General features: G+C 42.9%; 1 protein-coding gene and 1 long non-coding RNA gene across 3 annotated transcripts in view; one reads left to right on the top strand and one right to left on the bottom strand.

The window, feature by feature from the left end:
• MBD5 (methyl-CpG binding domain protein 5) overlaps positions 1-12011 on the top strand; it is a 48154-nt gene extending 36143 nt beyond the window's left edge. For both annotated transcript variants that reach the window (XM_075829256.1, XM_075829257.1), the window contains 6 exons: positions 852-1172; positions 3960-4150; positions 4999-6162; positions 8558-8631; positions 8932-9007; positions 10135-12011. In XM_075829256.1, the coding sequence (XP_075685371.1) occupies positions 852-1172; positions 3960-4150; positions 4999-6162; positions 8558-8631; positions 8932-9007; positions 10135-10197 (1889 nt within the window). In that variant the 3' untranslated portion in view covers positions 10198-12011. The remainder of the gene's footprint in view (positions 1-851; positions 1173-3959; positions 4151-4998; positions 6163-8557; positions 8632-8931; positions 9008-10134) is intronic.
• LOC142655300 (uncharacterized) overlaps positions 1-16798 on the bottom strand; it is a 55488-nt gene that overhangs the window by 21745 nt on the left and 16945 nt on the right. The window lies entirely within an intron of this gene.

Raw genomic sequence — 16798 nt, forward strand, 5'->3', positions numbered from 1 at the left:
AATTGAGCAAAGAAACCAAGTTATAAATAAGCCCCAAGTGTATCCAGCATGTGTTGTACCGTGTATAGCCGCCAAGTGAGCGGTATCTTTGCTGGCTGCGATAAATAAGCTTTCAGATTTGTTACGAGCTAAGAGTCTTATAATAATATTATTACGTATCTTTTATTTATTTGTCGTTTACGATTTGGGATAGGTCATAAGATGCGTGAGTGTTTGTAACGGAGGACCAGAACACACACGAAAATTCAATTCACCAAATCTGCAAGTCTGAGTGACCAGGGGTCCCGAGCCTTGTGCCTCCTCACCGCACGATCGCAGTGAGGAGGGTTTTAAATGGAGCAGCGATTGCACATTTGTGCTGCCGCTCCGTTCAATGTCTATGAGGCTGATGGATACAACCGACAGCTGTACTCGACTGTCTCCGTCAGTCCCATAGACATTGAATGCAGCAGATGTTGGTTAGATCCACGGGAACTTTACTGTTATTGTACAGTCGTTTATGACTGAAAGAACCTGATGATCCATTGGGATCAGGTTCAATGTACTTTGACGAATGAATGAATTGGAGTTGAAGACTGAATGACTACGTGTCAGGGAAGTGCAGACGTTTTGTTTTACTGTCCTTGTGATCCTGCTGCGCACCTGTTACCTGCACACAATGGCCGCAGCTGCTTTGTGACAAGCGTCAATGTTCAGTAGAATTAGATGTGTCAGGCTCGCACTGGGTTAACAGTTTGCATTGTCTCGTTCACCATGTTACCTGTACACTGTCTGTACGCTGTCTAGGTAACCAATACACTTATGGTGATCTGGATTACTGCATGTGACATTCGCATTTGTTTGTTCCTTAGGAGGTCCCTTAACTTTGTCATCGGTAGCAATAGCCGGCGCTGGTCAGCCAGCCATTACGAAGACCACATCTGTCCTCCAAGATGGCGTCATAGTCACTACAGCATCTGGAACGCAAATGCAGAGCCATCATCCAATGGGCAACACCTTCCCATTTGCAGGTCCGGAGCACGCTAATCACTTTGCACAGAACACTAACAACAACCTTCCACGACCCGTCAACTCCAATCTTCTGAATGCTCTGCCGATGACGTTACCCATGAATCAGCAGCATCTATTGAATCAGAATATCCTGCACATGCTGCAGCCCCCTCCAGGAGAAGGTAAGACCCTGCCTCTCCAGTATACGCCCTAATGGCAGCCATTAGCGATGGTCCCTTTTTCTTTAGGGGAGGGGATACACTTTAAAGGCGATGTAAACGTTTGAAAGTTGTTGTTTTTTTGTTTTAATAAAAATGTTTATTAGTTGTCAATTTTATTAAAAATTTATTTTTAAAGATACAGCTGCTCTGTATTGTCTATACAGAGCAGCTGTATCTAGCACTATTCATGGAGTCAGTCCCGGGGACCTGATGGGTTTAGTGACAGAGGGTCCTGCGTGTCTGACACAGGATCCACCTGTAAACTATCACATCTAAGTTCATAACTGGGATAGTTTGCAGGTGGATCTGACACGCAGGACCAGTCACTGAACCCGTCGGGTCCGCGGGACGGACTGGCTGAGTGAATAGCGCTAGATACAGCTGCTCTGTATGGAGAATACAGAGCATCTGTATCCTAAAAAGTAAAAATAATTTTTAATAACATGTATTTACAAAGTTTATTAACACGCACTAATACACATTTTTATTAAAAACAACAAAACACTTTCAAACATTTAGGATATGTTCACACAGAGTTTTTTTCCAGGCAGTAAAATCTGCCTCAAAATTCCTTCAGGAATATTGAGGCAGATTTTTCCCTGCCTGCACTTTCTTTGATGCTGTTTTTCGGCCATAGCCATTGAGTGCTGCGGTCAAAGAACACAGCAAAAAATGCTTTCTCTGCCTCCCCTCCCATTTATTTCGATGGGAGGTCAGTAACGGAACCACAGGAAGAAAGAGCATGGCGCTTTTTTGTCCACTCGCGGGGAAAAAAACGCCTCCCATTGAAATCAATGGGAGCTGATTTTGTCCATTTTTTTGGGGCCAAACAGCGCCAAAAACTTTGTGAACTAGCCCTTACATAGTCTTTAAGGCCACTACAACTAAATGACTGCAGGATTTATTTTCTTTGCAACAATCTTATCTTCCAGTCATCACTGCAGTCCACTTTCCGCAGCAGGAATTGACATGCTGCGGTACGAAAAATACGCGCTGCAGGTCAATTTCAGGCCGGAATTTTTACGCAGCGTCTGGATGAGATTTGTTGAGTCTCACCCACTTTGCTGCTACTGTATTCAACTGTATCCGTTACGTGTGGACGAGCCCTAACGTTAGTTGCTAAAGCGCGGATCTCCACTCTTGAAATACAGAGGGAAAGGTTATATAGAGCAGTGGGAGACTATGGGGAAGGGGCATAGAAAAAACTTAATTGCATTTTAAGTCATTGCTCAAAATGATCATTTATTTCTTGAAACCCCAAGTTTCTGGGCTCGGTATAACGAAGTGGGACCCGATTCTAGTTTTTACTATGGGGCCTCATTGTCTTATTTGTGTTACACCCCCTGTATAATGCCAAGGATGTGCGTCAATGTTCTGATACCTGCCGAGTCTACTAGAATGGCTTCCTTGTCAGCACTTGGAAAAAGAAGATTGGCGTATAAAATGTCCTTTTTCCATGGTTCTGCGTCTAGTATCGTAGCATCCATTTGAATGGGGCTGAGCTGCAATACCATTTACAGTCCATGAACTAGAGTGGCGCGGTTTCCAATCTCATACAGCCGCTTTATTAAAGGAGAGAATTATACTGCACAGGCATGTACATATCTGAGCTGAGACACTGTAGCAAAGGCCTTAGTCATAAGCTATCAGGCATTTATATAGCCTGTGAAAAGGCCCTCGGACCAGTTTTCTCTATCTACTATTGCCCTATTAATCAGATTTTTTTTTGAAAAAGTGGAGAAACTTTTTAGCTGTTTGGTTTCTATGTGTTACCTATTGTTTTCTTCTACACCACGTCGATCTATGGTTTATTTTAAAAAAATACAGCGGCTTCCATGAGTCACAATGGATATCAGTCGCTGACTCATACTCATACATGTTACATTCCTAGTGATACATTTGTATCGTTCTCCGATCATTTGTGTATTAATTACGTTTGCTTATGATGTCAATCAAAACCCAACAAATGACTTGATGACATCATATGAGTAATATTTCATCAAGAAATAATTGATAAATTCACATAAAATCCATGATTTTGCTGCATTATCAAAGATTGGGCCTATCCAGCTGTTGCAAAACTACAATTCCCAGCATGCTATAACAGCTTTGACTGTCGGGGCACCATGGGAGTTGTAGTTTTGCATCTGGTTGGGCACCACTGGTTTAAGAACGTCATCCAGGGAAAGTTGCTGGAAATCTAGTTATTACACTAGCACGCCGCCTTTGTATTAAAATAAATTGATCATTTCGCTATTTGCTCCGCGAAATTGTCCTTTTGTACGTTTTCTTACAAGATCTGAGAGTTCACACTGAGTTTTTTGCAGGAGGAAAATCTGCCTCAAAATTCCGTTTGGAATTTTGAGGCAGATTTTCCTCTGCCCGCACGCCGATTTTCGCCCGCGACCATTGAGCGCCGCGTGCATAAAATGCAGCGAAATACGCTTTCTCTGCCTCCCATTGATGTCAATGGGAGGTCAGAGGCGTAAACGCCCGAAGATAGGGCATGTCCCTTCTTTTTCCCGCGAGCCGGTTTTTCCTCTCGCGGGAAAAACCGCCTCCGCCTCTCATTGAAATCAATGGGAGGCATTTTCAGACGTTTTTTGGCGCGTTTTGCAGCACGGTTTCCGCGTAAAAATAACTCGTCAAAAAACTCAGTGTGAACTCCCCCTTATCTGGGCAGATTACATCCAGTCTTCCATACCCCTCAATGTCTCATGTTCATACTGTCTATTGCCTGTCTTACAGGAGACCAGTCATCCGTGAACAACCCTCTGAATAACCATCAGATGTCTCATCTTCAGTCCATACTGAACAACAATCAGCAGCAGCAGCAGAAACTCTTGCAGGGGTTCCCCAATCTCCATGCCTTGAAAGGACATGTACCTGGGCCTCCGAATAACATAAACCCTATGGCCTGTTTGTTCCAAAACTTCCAGGTAATTGTACATGAATCATGCCATGGACCTGAGTAGATATACTGAAGATGAGCGGACGCTGTCAGAAAAGTTTTCATTTTGCAGTCCTAAAGGTATTGTCCACTTTGTACAATGCCTTTTTGTTAGACGATCCCTTAAAGATCAGGTGATTATAGGGTGACCCGCTGTTGGGACCCCAGTGATCAGCGGTAATGTCTAAGGGGATCTGGTAGCAAGTATCCAATTCTCCTGCAGCGCCACCACAGAGGAGATGAAGCATTACACTGTAACCATTAAAATCAATGATCTCCAAACTATTATACCCTGTGAGCCAAATCCAACTATGAATGATGGTCGGGAGCCACATTCCAGACATGTCAAGTATGGAGAAACAAGAAAATATGATATTGTAAACCTTTACAGATTAATATTTTAGTGTGAAATTTTGCTCTCGCCATGTCTGCAAGTGCAGGGAGCCGGGCTCCTATCATCATAGTTATGTACGAAGCTAGGAGTCCCTGCCTCGCTGTGGGACAACTGTCCCATACTGTAATCATGTTTTCAGTACGGGACAGTAGTTCCACGGAGAGGCAGGGGCTCCTAGCATCGTACATAACTATGATGCTAGGAGCCCGGCTCCCTGCACTGTATTCGGTCCGGGACTTGCGGCCGAAATACGTTCCGTCCATTACGGACCGAACATGCTCGTGTGAATCCAGCCTAATGCTACTTACCCTAACCTACCTCTTTGGCTCCCAGACCCCCTTTTCCCCCTGGTTTTCCTTTTATGGTCCCCAAAGGTATTTTTAAATCAAAAACATAATTTATTACTTTTTTTTATTCACGTTCGTTTGTCTTATTTCCCACAGGTGAGAATGCAAGAAAACAAAGAGGTAAACGCCCAGATGGGATTATCTTCAATGCATGAAAACCCAAACTCTGCACTTCCTCCATTTCCAGAGAAATCCTGTACCATGCCGCATAGGACAGAACAGTACATAAAAGATAACGCCCGGGGGGGAGACGGCTCGGTGGATGCCATTTATAAAGCCGTAGTAGACGCAGCCAGTAAAGGAATGCAGGTGGTCATCACTACAGCCGTGTCCAGCACAACACAGATGAGCCCCATACCCGCATTAAGTGCCATGAGTGCCTTCACTGCATCCATCGGTGACCCGTTAAATCTCTCCAGTGCGGTGAGCGCTGTCCTCCATGGTAGAAACATGGCGAATTCTGATCACGAGGTCAGGACACGGAATTCTAGAGGTAACCGGATGAGGAAAAACTTAGATCACGGCAAACATATGACTGACGGGGACGGGTTTGATTATTTCAAAGCAGGATGCAATACACCTAAAAGACAGTGGAATGGGGGTCAGAGTCCCGGAGACGTCAACCGGTGGAAATGTGAGGAGGTTCTGGACCACAACGCACAGGTTCATGGCAATCCTTACCAAGCAAGATCTGGCAACATCTCTATTTTGCACTCCTTCGAAGATGAGCAGTGCCAGATTTTGCTGCCCCCCAGGCATTGTCCGAATGATAAAATGCTAGAGGATAATTTCAGGTTTAACCATTACAAAAGAACTATGATGAGTTTTAAAGAGCGGTTGGAAAGCACGGTGGAGCGTTGCACGCACATGAACGGAACCCGGGGCGCTCCGCACAGAGGGTATGGAGATTTGCTCAGCATCCCCAAACAAGAGATCAGCATGGAGGAACAATCTCCCAGCTCTTCCAACAGTTTGGAAAGTTCTTTAGCGAGAGACTATATCCATTATAATGGAGACTTCCATGCCAAAGGCATGAACGGGTGCGCCCCAAGTCCCTCAGACACCAAGAGTATCAGCAGCGAGGACGATCTTAGGATACCCGACTCTCCTTCTTCAAATGACTTAATGCCTTATAGGCCAAGGACGTTTAATATGGGAGACTTGGTCTGGGGACAGATTAAAGGACTGGCCTCGTGGCCTGGAAAGTTTGTAAGGGACAACCTACACAACTCGTATCAACAGAACTCCCAAGAGGGGAAGGTACACGTCATTTGTTGATTTTTATTTAGGACATGTGTTTGTTTAGGATATATGAATTAAAGGGGTATTCCCATCATTTATGGCATATGCGCAGGATATGTTATAAATGTCTGATAGATGGGGGGGTCACGTTACCAGGTAAGGACGGGGGACATGCAGGGGATGGCTGACATGATTATGATTTTCCCCGTAATGTATAATTAAGTAATTTCTTAATTCAAGTATTAATGGTGGTTTTTCAATGGACTGCAGGTAATTCTTCCAAGTTATCACAGTGCAGAAAAGGACAAAGCGTTTGTCCAGGTTTAGAAAATGGACCCCCCCCCCAAAAAAAAAAAAAAAGAAAGTACATTTCTTGTCCATGGTCTGTGTCAGGTCTGCTATTGCTGCTCATCCACAATCAACCCATGGCCAAGAATGGTGCTGTTTCTGGGGAAAACCTAATTCTGGACAACCCCTTTTAAATCATTATATACATGTATACAGGAGTGTGGAAACGTCTTGATTTACTACAGTTGCAAGAAAGGAATGCGAGTGACCGCTTGGAATTATTTGGGTTTCTGCATTGATTACTAATAGAATGTGGTCTGATTGTTCTCTAAGTCACAATTCTAGGCCGTCGCCTCCACCAAGCGTTTCTTGCAGCTACAAAGAAGATTTCACAACATTGAGGTGGAGTTTTGGACCATTCCCTCCTGCAAATGTGTTTGCACACAAGACATCCCAGAAATATCGATGAACACAGTCGACTGCGATATTGATTCCGTCGAAAAAACGGAAACCTGCCGTAACGGTGACAAGCGGAAACCATTAGCAGTGTTTCCGTCACCATTGATATCAATGGTGATGCAAACGGAAGCTATGGTTTCCGTTTGACTTTCCGTTGCAGGGTTCCACGACGGAACCCCGGAATGAAAAGCGAACGCTGATGTGAACAGGCCCTTACTGCATCTTGATCAGGTCAGGACTCGGACTTGGCGATTCCAAAACACAAATCCTAATCTTTTTCAACCATTCTTTAGCTGATTTACTTGTGTGCTTTGGGTCATTGTCTTTTTGCATCACCCAACTTCTGTTCAGCTGGAGGTCATGACTGCGGCGCTAACGTTTTCCTGTCAAATGTTTTTCTACACCTCAACGTTCCCTCAATAATTGCAAGGTGTCCAGGCAACAAAGCAGCCATAAACCATGGGGCTCCCTCCGCCGTTCTTCACAGCTGGGATGAGGTTTTGGTGTTCAGTGTTATTTTTCCTACAAATATGGCGTTCTGCGTTCGTGCTAAAAAGTTCCACTCTTGTCTCATCTGTCCATAGAGCATTTTTACTGAAGCATTGTGGAACATCCAGGTGGTCTCGGGATATCTTGAGACTGGCCACAGTGTTTTTTTGGACAGCAGCAGCTTCCTTCGTGGTGTCCTTCCATGAACGCCATTGAACAGAGGTTTTGCAGTTTGTGGAGTCTTCAGTAGGTCTTTTGCTTTCACCCTTGGGTTCTTTCTCACCTCTTTAAGGTTTGTCGATTTATGCTCTTGAAGTGATCTTAACAGGACTCCGCTCCTAGAAAGAGTAGCAACAGTCCTGCATTTTCTCCATTTATAGACTATTTGTCTAACTGTGAGTTGATGTACATCCAGCTTTTGTAGCCTTTTCCACATCTTCTGAAAATTATTTCCACATCTTCTCAATGTATGGTTCATACTAGCCAATTTTTTTTGAGAAGAACAAATTTGTCAATAACCAGGCTTTGTGTGCCTTTATTTAATGGGCAAAGCACCTGTGAAACACACACCTCTAATCTCATCTCTTTGATTTGAAACACCTTTTGCCAGTTAGCACTTGGAGAAGATATTAACATAGAAGTTCACTTACTTTTTCTCCCTGCACTGTGAATGTTTAGTCATTGTGCTCAAATAAAGACACGGAACAGAATAACGGAAGTGCCGGATCTGTCAAATGACGGATACCTACGACGCTCAACGGTACTCATGGACTTTAATGGGTTCTGTCGGGTTTCTATCGCGGTGTCCATCGTTTTACAGGACAAAATAGCGCACCATTCTACTATACTTTGACAGTCCTCTTTGACGTAGCCACCAACACAAATGTGAACACAGCCTTAGATAACAATCAGATCACATTTTATTAGTAATCACTGCAGAAATCCAGGTAATTCCAAAGGGGTCACTTACTTTTTCTCGCAACTGTAATCCATGATATCAGTTCAGCATCATTATGAGAGATATTGTACCGTTCATTGACCTCTATAGCGAGCAGCACTTTCTCCGGGGTATACTGAATCTATGCAGCATATGTAACGTTATATATTGCCTTCACCCTGGATGATCGTACGTAGATACTATTTGTAGATGTGGATAATCTCATCTGCTTTCCATTAGGTGGAGAGTGAGAAGTTGAAGACACTGACGGAGGGACTGGAGGCTTACAATCGAGCACAGAGGAGGAACCGGAAGTAAGGATCCCCTCATAGTGTATGAATGGGATGGCAAATTTAGACTTGGAGCTTGTAATGGGATTCAGTCATTTATTTTTCATACCCATAAGAACTTCTTCTCCTAACAAAGTGGTTTTGCAAGATTAGAAAACTGCGGCTGTTTCCTTTCAGAAATCCGCGCCACTCTCGCCCATGGGCTGTGTTTGGTGTTGCAGTTCTTCGGCAGTTTTAAAAATAAAAAAAAAACGAGCCTTCGTTAACTACATAGTCCTACGTTGTCCACCAAAATGATCTTGACTTTGTTTCTCTCTCTTTTAGGAGTGGAACACTAAATAATCATTTAGAGGCTGCAATACATGAGGCCATGAACGAGCTGGACAAAATTTCTGGCAATGTAAGTTATGATGTTGTGACTGGGCACCTTCCCACCAGCTGTTAGGGGGTTAATCCTGGAAATCGGTGATGGTCGGAGATCAGACTTCAATGTGATCTCCTCACCTGTTTCTATGACATATCAGAAGATCATTATGACTGGAATAATTACAGTACTGAACTCCTTCGCTATTCGCACGTCTCTCAGCTGATTGGCCGAGGTGGATCACGTGGCTGGCTCCAAGTTACCTGGAGTTTTGGAGGCCATTCAGTGGGTGCAGTAGTACCCCCTAGCTTTATTTACATATAATATGACACCTAGTGTGACCCCTTAATGACCAGAGTGTTTTGATCCTAAATGGCCACACACTTTTTAGCGATTTTGTGCATGTGGTGGTTTATTGCCTAAGCAAATCATTTTTGCGTGGTTTTTTTTTTTTTTCATACGGCTGTTTTTAATAACTATTTTAGATCTTTTTTAGATCTTCTGTTTTATTAGGGGTAAAGTGTACAAAAATTTAAAAATTGACGCAAACTATTAAAATGGTTTCCCTATTCCGTTCTAATTTTAAATATAAATTATACAAAGTCTCAGCTGAACGGGACGGCTACGGTTTTTGGTTTTTTTTTTTGTATGTATTTTTGTGATATAATATGAAAATAAAAACCATCTGGGCAACATTCACCCTTTTACAATTTTTTAATTTGCAATTTTCCACAGAAGCCCCAGTTACAGGAGAAAACAGCCCCCTGTCGAAGCAGTCACCAGCAGGGGCGCCCGGCAATCGCACGATTGACGAAGCCAATGAAGGCAGTGGTATTGCCGCCGCCACTATTCACTACTTAGCGCTCACTGAGCGCAATGTAGGCCTCAAAATAGAAAACTGAAGTGGTTAGAAACCTCTTCTATCTAGTCCTCAAAGATTGCAGAAGCTTTAAAGCAGCGACGTCAAAAGACGACGCTGCAGTCTGGACCGGCACCGCCCGCTTTCAAAAGACGGTGGGTGGACGTTAATGAGCTACATCTGAGGACCGATCCTCTTTAAGTTCCATCATCCTGTGGTCGAGTCTCTCAATATAGTATGTAATAGGTTGTCCTTGTATATATACATATAAACGTATAACCCCATTATTCCTGCTTTCCTTTAGGTGCCTCAGAGAGAGCGACAGCTGAAGCCCCCAAAACCCAAGAGGAGGAAGATCTCCAGATAACATTGATAGTTCCTAAGATGATATATGTGTATATAGGCATTGATAATAATATATGTATATCAATATTTCTAGATATCACCACCTGGTGTAAAGTGAATATGTGGTAAATATTTTTGCATTTTAGGCAGGTGGGCGCTGGAAACCTAAAAAACAAACACCCATGTGACTGAATGGAAATAATCAGTTTTTTTTTTCTATAACGCTACAATTGTGATTATAAAGAAGAATAGTCAGATGTTTCTGATACGTTTTCAGTGTGTACATAAAAAGATCTAGAGTTTGACGATAACTGAGATGTAAATAATGTACGATATTGTCATGTACAAGCCGACTTAATTCACACTTTATCTTTTACTGTACAATAATAGTGTACAAAAATTCTTTGGTTTCTATCAAGTTAATGTTCAAGCAGTGTATAGAGGTAAAAAAAAAAACAACAAACTCGTTTTATATCATGACAGCAGGGGGCGCTAATCAGTCCTGATCATTACCTTCCTGGAAGCCCCTTAATCCCATTTCAGGTACCTGCAGGAGAGAGAGGTCTTCAACACAATTATAAGCTTGCATGTCCTCCGCTTACTTAACAATCCGCAATAATTAGTTGTTGTTTTTTCCCTTTGTCGCTGCAATGGCTGACGGTATAGGGAAAGGCTGACCTGGGCGGCCGTGTCGATCATGTGATCCTGCAAGCCCGCCTCCACTGTGCTCTATGGCTCAGACATATACCAACTGCACCAATTAATATAAAGCTCTGCAACAGCTTAAGTGTAATGGAAAACTGGGGGCCAAAAAGCCCCCAATATGGGACAGTAAGGTCTATATTTACTGCCCATTACTCCTAATGCTACCCCTACGAAAATTACTCTGGCCTGCCGCTCAGGTCAATAATTACGCTGCCCCCTACAAACGTAAAGCTGAGAAGTTTTTTTTTTTTTTTTAGTTACATCATTTTTCAACATAAAAATATTTAAAAGGGTTCGTCACTTAAATTTTGTAACATTTATTTTTTTTTACAAAAATTTTAGAGATGCAGAAAATTATATTATGACTATCATGAGGCCACCTTAATACCCTCAGTCATCTTAGACTTGTTGTTAAGGACATTCTTCCTGACAACCACATATACAAGGTGGTCGTTGTTAGTCAGTTCCCTTAACAGCCAGTCTGTATCATACTAAAAACCTTTTTAATTTAAATAGTTTCAAAATTTTGCGCCACTTAATTTCTAGATATATCTTTATAGTGGCCGGAGCTCTGTGTTTCTGATACAGAGTTCCAAATCCTCTACATAGACATGAATTTTAAACTTAATGTACTAGCTACCTGCAGCCGCCACTAGAGGGAGAATAAGAGCAAAGTGCATACTGTTTACACATTGAACTTAATATTAAGACCGTATACAGTAAGCTCCCATGCTCCCTCTAGTGGTGACTGCAGGCAGTCAGAATGTTCTCTTATAAATCTATGCCTATACAAGGGATTTGGAGTTCTGTATCAGAAAAATAAAGCTCCGAACACTATAAAAATGTATTATGAAATTAATCCGCACAGAAATATGTATAGAAAAACAACGTGATTATAAAAGGTGGATATTCATTTTAAAGCTGTGAGAGCAGTCCCTTCGTGTTATAAATAAACAAAAAAAAATTATAATATATTTTAGGTGAATAACTTCTTTAAAGTGACACGTGGTCATTAAACTGGGACAGCCTAACAAAGGGTTAACCAGTTGGGAAATAAAAACACCCACTATTCCAGCTCTTCTTACTAGAGTTTGGGAGAGGTTAGCCTCGGGTTCACACTGAGTTTTTTGCAGGAGGAAAATCTGCCTCAAAATTCAGTTTGGAATTTTGAGGCAGATTTTCCTCTGCCTGCATGCTGATTTTCGCTGCGTTTTTTGCCCACGGGCATAAAACGCAGCGAAATACGCGTTCTCTGCCTCCCATTGATATCAATGGGAGGTTAGAGGCGTAAACGCCCGGAGATAGGGCATGTCCTTTCTTTTTCCCGCGAGCCGGTTTTTCCGCTCGGGGGAAAAAAACGCCTCCGCCTCCCATTGAAATCAATGGGAGGCATTTTTGGCGCGTTTTGCGGCGCGGTTTCCACGTCAAAGAACTCGTCAAAAAACTGTGAACTCCCCCTTCCACTTCTTCCATCATTGAGCTGATAGATGACGCCGTGTAAGGGAAGGAGTCTGTCTTGTCGAATGATGTGAGCTGTACCAACAGACTGGACTTTCCCTACACCGTAGCCCATTAGTAGGAGCAGTCATACACCCTTTAATCGTTCATTAGGTTGACTTTCTATGGGTGTCCTGACCGGTACATTTCATTTTTAACAACCCGCCCTCCGTTTCCATGCTTTGTACATCCTATAAGCCTATTTTTTTATTTTTAAAATTGCACCGATTTGCAGTCTAGCCAATGCCTAACGCAGTGTTACGGTTTATCCGTAGAAATCCATATATACGATGTTGTGCTAAGTGATCATCTTTGTGTTTGTTACTGAGCCACAGCTGAGATTCCACACGATTTATCTATGGATTTCACCGCCGGACTTCTATATTGCTAATTATCTGACACTGCAAAACTGTGCGCTGTCTACATAGCCCGACCTCCATTGTTCCATCACACAGTATTAACACGTACCACGCTGCCGGGGTGGAGTCCCCATACACACAGCAGCAGCAGCTTTTCCTTTTGATTTTTTTGATTTTTTTTTTGTTTGTTTTGTTTTGTTTGTTTTTATCAGTATTATGTAACATATCACAGATTTATTTTATTTAAAAAAAAAAAAGTATTTATACTGTTAACAGATTATATATTAATGTGGCTGAAACATGCAAGTTATTTTATTAACCAAATTATTTATGTTACGTAAAGTGAAAATGTGAAGCTATAAAAAAAAAAAAAACACTACGTATAAATGAGCCGACAATATTGTATTGTAACGAAAAGTTTCACTTGTGCAGATGTATATTCACCTGTGTCATTGCATGTGTGAATATACGTCTGACCTCTCGGGACCTGATGGATTGCAAAAAGATCCTGGTATGAACACCATAATTGAGTGTACCTATCATCTGCCCCTCGGTCCAGGAAGCCATTTTATGGTCAACGTTGAGGACAAGACCCAGTTTATCAATCCGCTTAGTTCGGCCATAGATGGTAAACAGGTCACCGACAGTGTCACATGGGCTGTGAGCCCCATCGTTTCCTTTGGCCCTAGAAGAGGTAGGGATCGTGTCAATGGCCAACGTCTCACAAGATTCTCCTTGCTTAATGCTGTGCTTGGATGCTCAAGGTCTGGCCTTGGATCAGCTTTATATGGCGGTTTTAGGTCCAGACATCGGCTTCCGATGCCCAACTAATTTTAGAAGTACATTGAGTTATATGACGTGGCCATGACCTGTTAAATGCAACTTTTTGTGGCACTCGAGGGAATATTGAAGTGGAGAACAAAAAATAGAAATCCTGCACCTTGAATCGTGACGTCATGAGGCTGGGTCCCATCGCTGAACTCGAGATATAGACCTGGCTTTAGTGATGAGACCTAACCCGTCTACCTGTGCTGTGTGCCTGGTCAAATTTGGTTCAGTGATGGCGTATATAGTATCATCAAAAATATTTATGTCCAAAATGGCTGCCACCGCTGAGTACAGGTGATGAGTACACTTATTTTTCCCCTCCCCCATCCAATGCCCTGCCCTGTCACCCCCCACGGATTATGTCAAGCGATGTGTGTGTGTTTAGTGTTACTTTTTCAATTGTTCCTGTTACTCATTTTTTTGTAATCGTCCTGCTTATCTGCTGTTTGTGCGTGAGTTTTATCTTATAATACTTTCAATTCTTTATGTATCATTTGTACCGATCATCAAGCCATTTCCTCAGTGTTCCCAAGAATTCCGTTCTGTATTGCCCGCCAGCGCTCTGTACTTTTACATTGGTCATCTATGTGAAGTGCATGCGCGCTTGCTCTCATTGATTTTCTTCTAGAGTGTATGATAGGAGTAGTTGTTTCAGTCCATAAAGTTGTATTTTCTTTGGGGTTTTTTTGTTTTTTCTTTTTGTTTGTTCTTTTTATCGGAGTTTGTTTCTGGTTTTCTGTATGCAGTTATTGTAAATATCGTGAGCATTACAGGTCATGCAGTGTTGTGACATTTTTTAAAATGTTGCACCAACTTTACGATTAAAACAAAAAACTGGTCACATACTTGAAACTATCCACAGAGCCATTTATTTCTGTCTCCAAGCAGCGGTTTCAGCAGATGAGCTTTACGCAGCAGCCATTATTCTCAGCAAATCAATATTTACATCTCTTTATTGGGATCCATCCCTTGTTACCGCAGATACAAATGTGGACTGTACGAAGAACTCTACAAAATACCAATAGTCTCAAAGTACCATTCATGGCGGCGAATGTTTCTGGCTGGAATACCCTTTTATCACCGGTCTACCAAATACATGATAAATGTTATATTGGTGGGGGTCCAACTGCCTTTGCTAGATCGGAGCCACATTGAGGGGATATTTGTATGAAGTAGTAGTCGAATGTGCACATTGCGCTCCATATTATCTTTATGGGAGTTACGGGAACAGCTGATTCAAAAAGGCCAAGAAAGTAGTCCACCTAAGGGGATGTTCACACTGAGTATTTTGCCGAGTTTTTTGACGCGGAAACCGCGTCGCAAAACTCGGCAAAAACGGCCCGAGAACGCCTCTCATTGATTTCAATGGGAGGCGTCGGCGTCTTTTTCCCGCGAGCAGTAAAGAGCAGAAAAAGAAGCGACATGCCCTATCTTCGGGCGCTTCCGCCTCTGACCTTCCATTGACTTCAATGGGAGGCAGAGAAAGCGTATCTCGCGCTGCTTTATGCCCGCGGCGCTCAATGGCCGCGGGCGAAAAACGGCCCGAAAATCGGCGTGCAGGGAGAGTAAAATCTGCCTCAAAGTTCCAAACGGAATTTTGAGGCAGATATTCCTCCCCCAAAATACTCCGTGTGAACATAGCCTTAGGAACAATCGGGCCAGTCTTAACAAGCATCTATTCCCCATTATTTTCTGCCCTAAGTTCAGTAGCAATTCTACTTTGAGCTGTAGACCTGAGTAATATAAGGGTATGTTCACACGGCAGCGTCCGTAACGGCCGAAATTACGGAGCTGTTTCCAGGAGAAAACAGCCCCGTCATTTCAGCCGTAACGGCATGTGCAGGCGCCTGAACGCCGCGTCCATTATGGACATAACTGGAGCTGGTTTTCCATGGAGTCCATGGAAAACGGCTCCATTTACGTCTGAAGAAGTGACACTTCTTTGGCACGGGCGTCTATTTACGCGCCGTCTTTTGACAGCGGCGCGTAAATATACGCCTCGTGTGAACAGACAAACGTCAGCCCATTGCTTTCAATGGGCAGATGTTTGTCAACGCTTTCAAGCTGTAATTTCAGACGTAATTCGGGGGTTAAAGCGCCCAAATTACGTCCGTAAATAGGCCGTGTGAACATACCCTAAGACTGACTGGTTACTAGGACAAGCTGCATGACGACCCCATTGAAAACAGTGGTTGTTAGGCCAGTGTATTCCTAGCAACTACACTGTCGAAAAGGACTAATGCTGGTTTGTCACTGCTGGAAGCAAGAGTAGATTGGTTGTAGTCAGGCTATGTTATTCTTCCATATCAGGCTATTAGGCCTTATTTACAGGAGCGTAGTTCACGTCCGTGATACGCACGTGAAAATCCCGCACGTCGCACGGACCTATGTAAGTCAATGGGGCCTTTCAGACATCCGTGGTTTTCACGCAGCGCGTAACTCGCAGCATGTCCTATACTTGAGCATTTTTCGCGCATCACGCACCCATTGAAGTCAATGGGCGGGTGAAAACGGCACACGGATGCACTTCCGTGTGCCGCGCGTGATTTTCGCTACAGTTGTTGAAGAAATGAAGGGAATAATAAAACTACCTCCTTCATTTCTGTTTATAAACATCAAAACCACGTGTCATAACGATGCCATACGCGCAAAAAACACGCAGCCACGCACCAAACAATGAAGCCACACGTAACTGCAACGCGCAAAAAAATTTGCCTTAGGTTGGTTTCACATGACCATAATACGGACAGATTTTAGGGTCTGTATTCCAGCCGAAACACCTGCACCCACTCCCCCTGTTTTACTACTAACTACTTAACCAAACTGGGTTCTGTGGGGATTTAAGCTCGGTTTAGTAGAACCACGGGGGCTTAAGGTGTTGCAACTGGCATTAATTGGATTTTTCTAAAAAGAATAATGAATTAAACAGGGTGCCACAGAGCCAAGGAAAAGACATTGGCTGTACTAAACCAGAATGTCCATACCTATATATGGAATGGAAGGACGGTACAGGCACGTCGCTCTATCCAATTATTTTCCAAGGCGGTGTGACCATAAGCTGTACTAGTAAAGAATTCCTGATGTGCCCATGCAATGGTAGAGCATGCCTCCTGTTCAAGGGTATTCATCTTCTAATACTGATATTATCATGAACTGGTAATAAGACCTAACATGTTTTACATGAACAATATTTTCGTTGTCCTTGGAAACCGTCAACAACCTTGTTGTCAGACA

Source organism: Rhinoderma darwinii, chromosome 6 (genome assembly GCF_050947455.1).
Source record: "Rhinoderma darwinii isolate aRhiDar2 chromosome 6, aRhiDar2.hap1, whole genome shotgun sequence".
Classification (NCBI taxonomy): domain Eukaryota; kingdom Metazoa; phylum Chordata; class Amphibia; order Anura; family Rhinodermatidae; genus Rhinoderma; species Rhinoderma darwinii.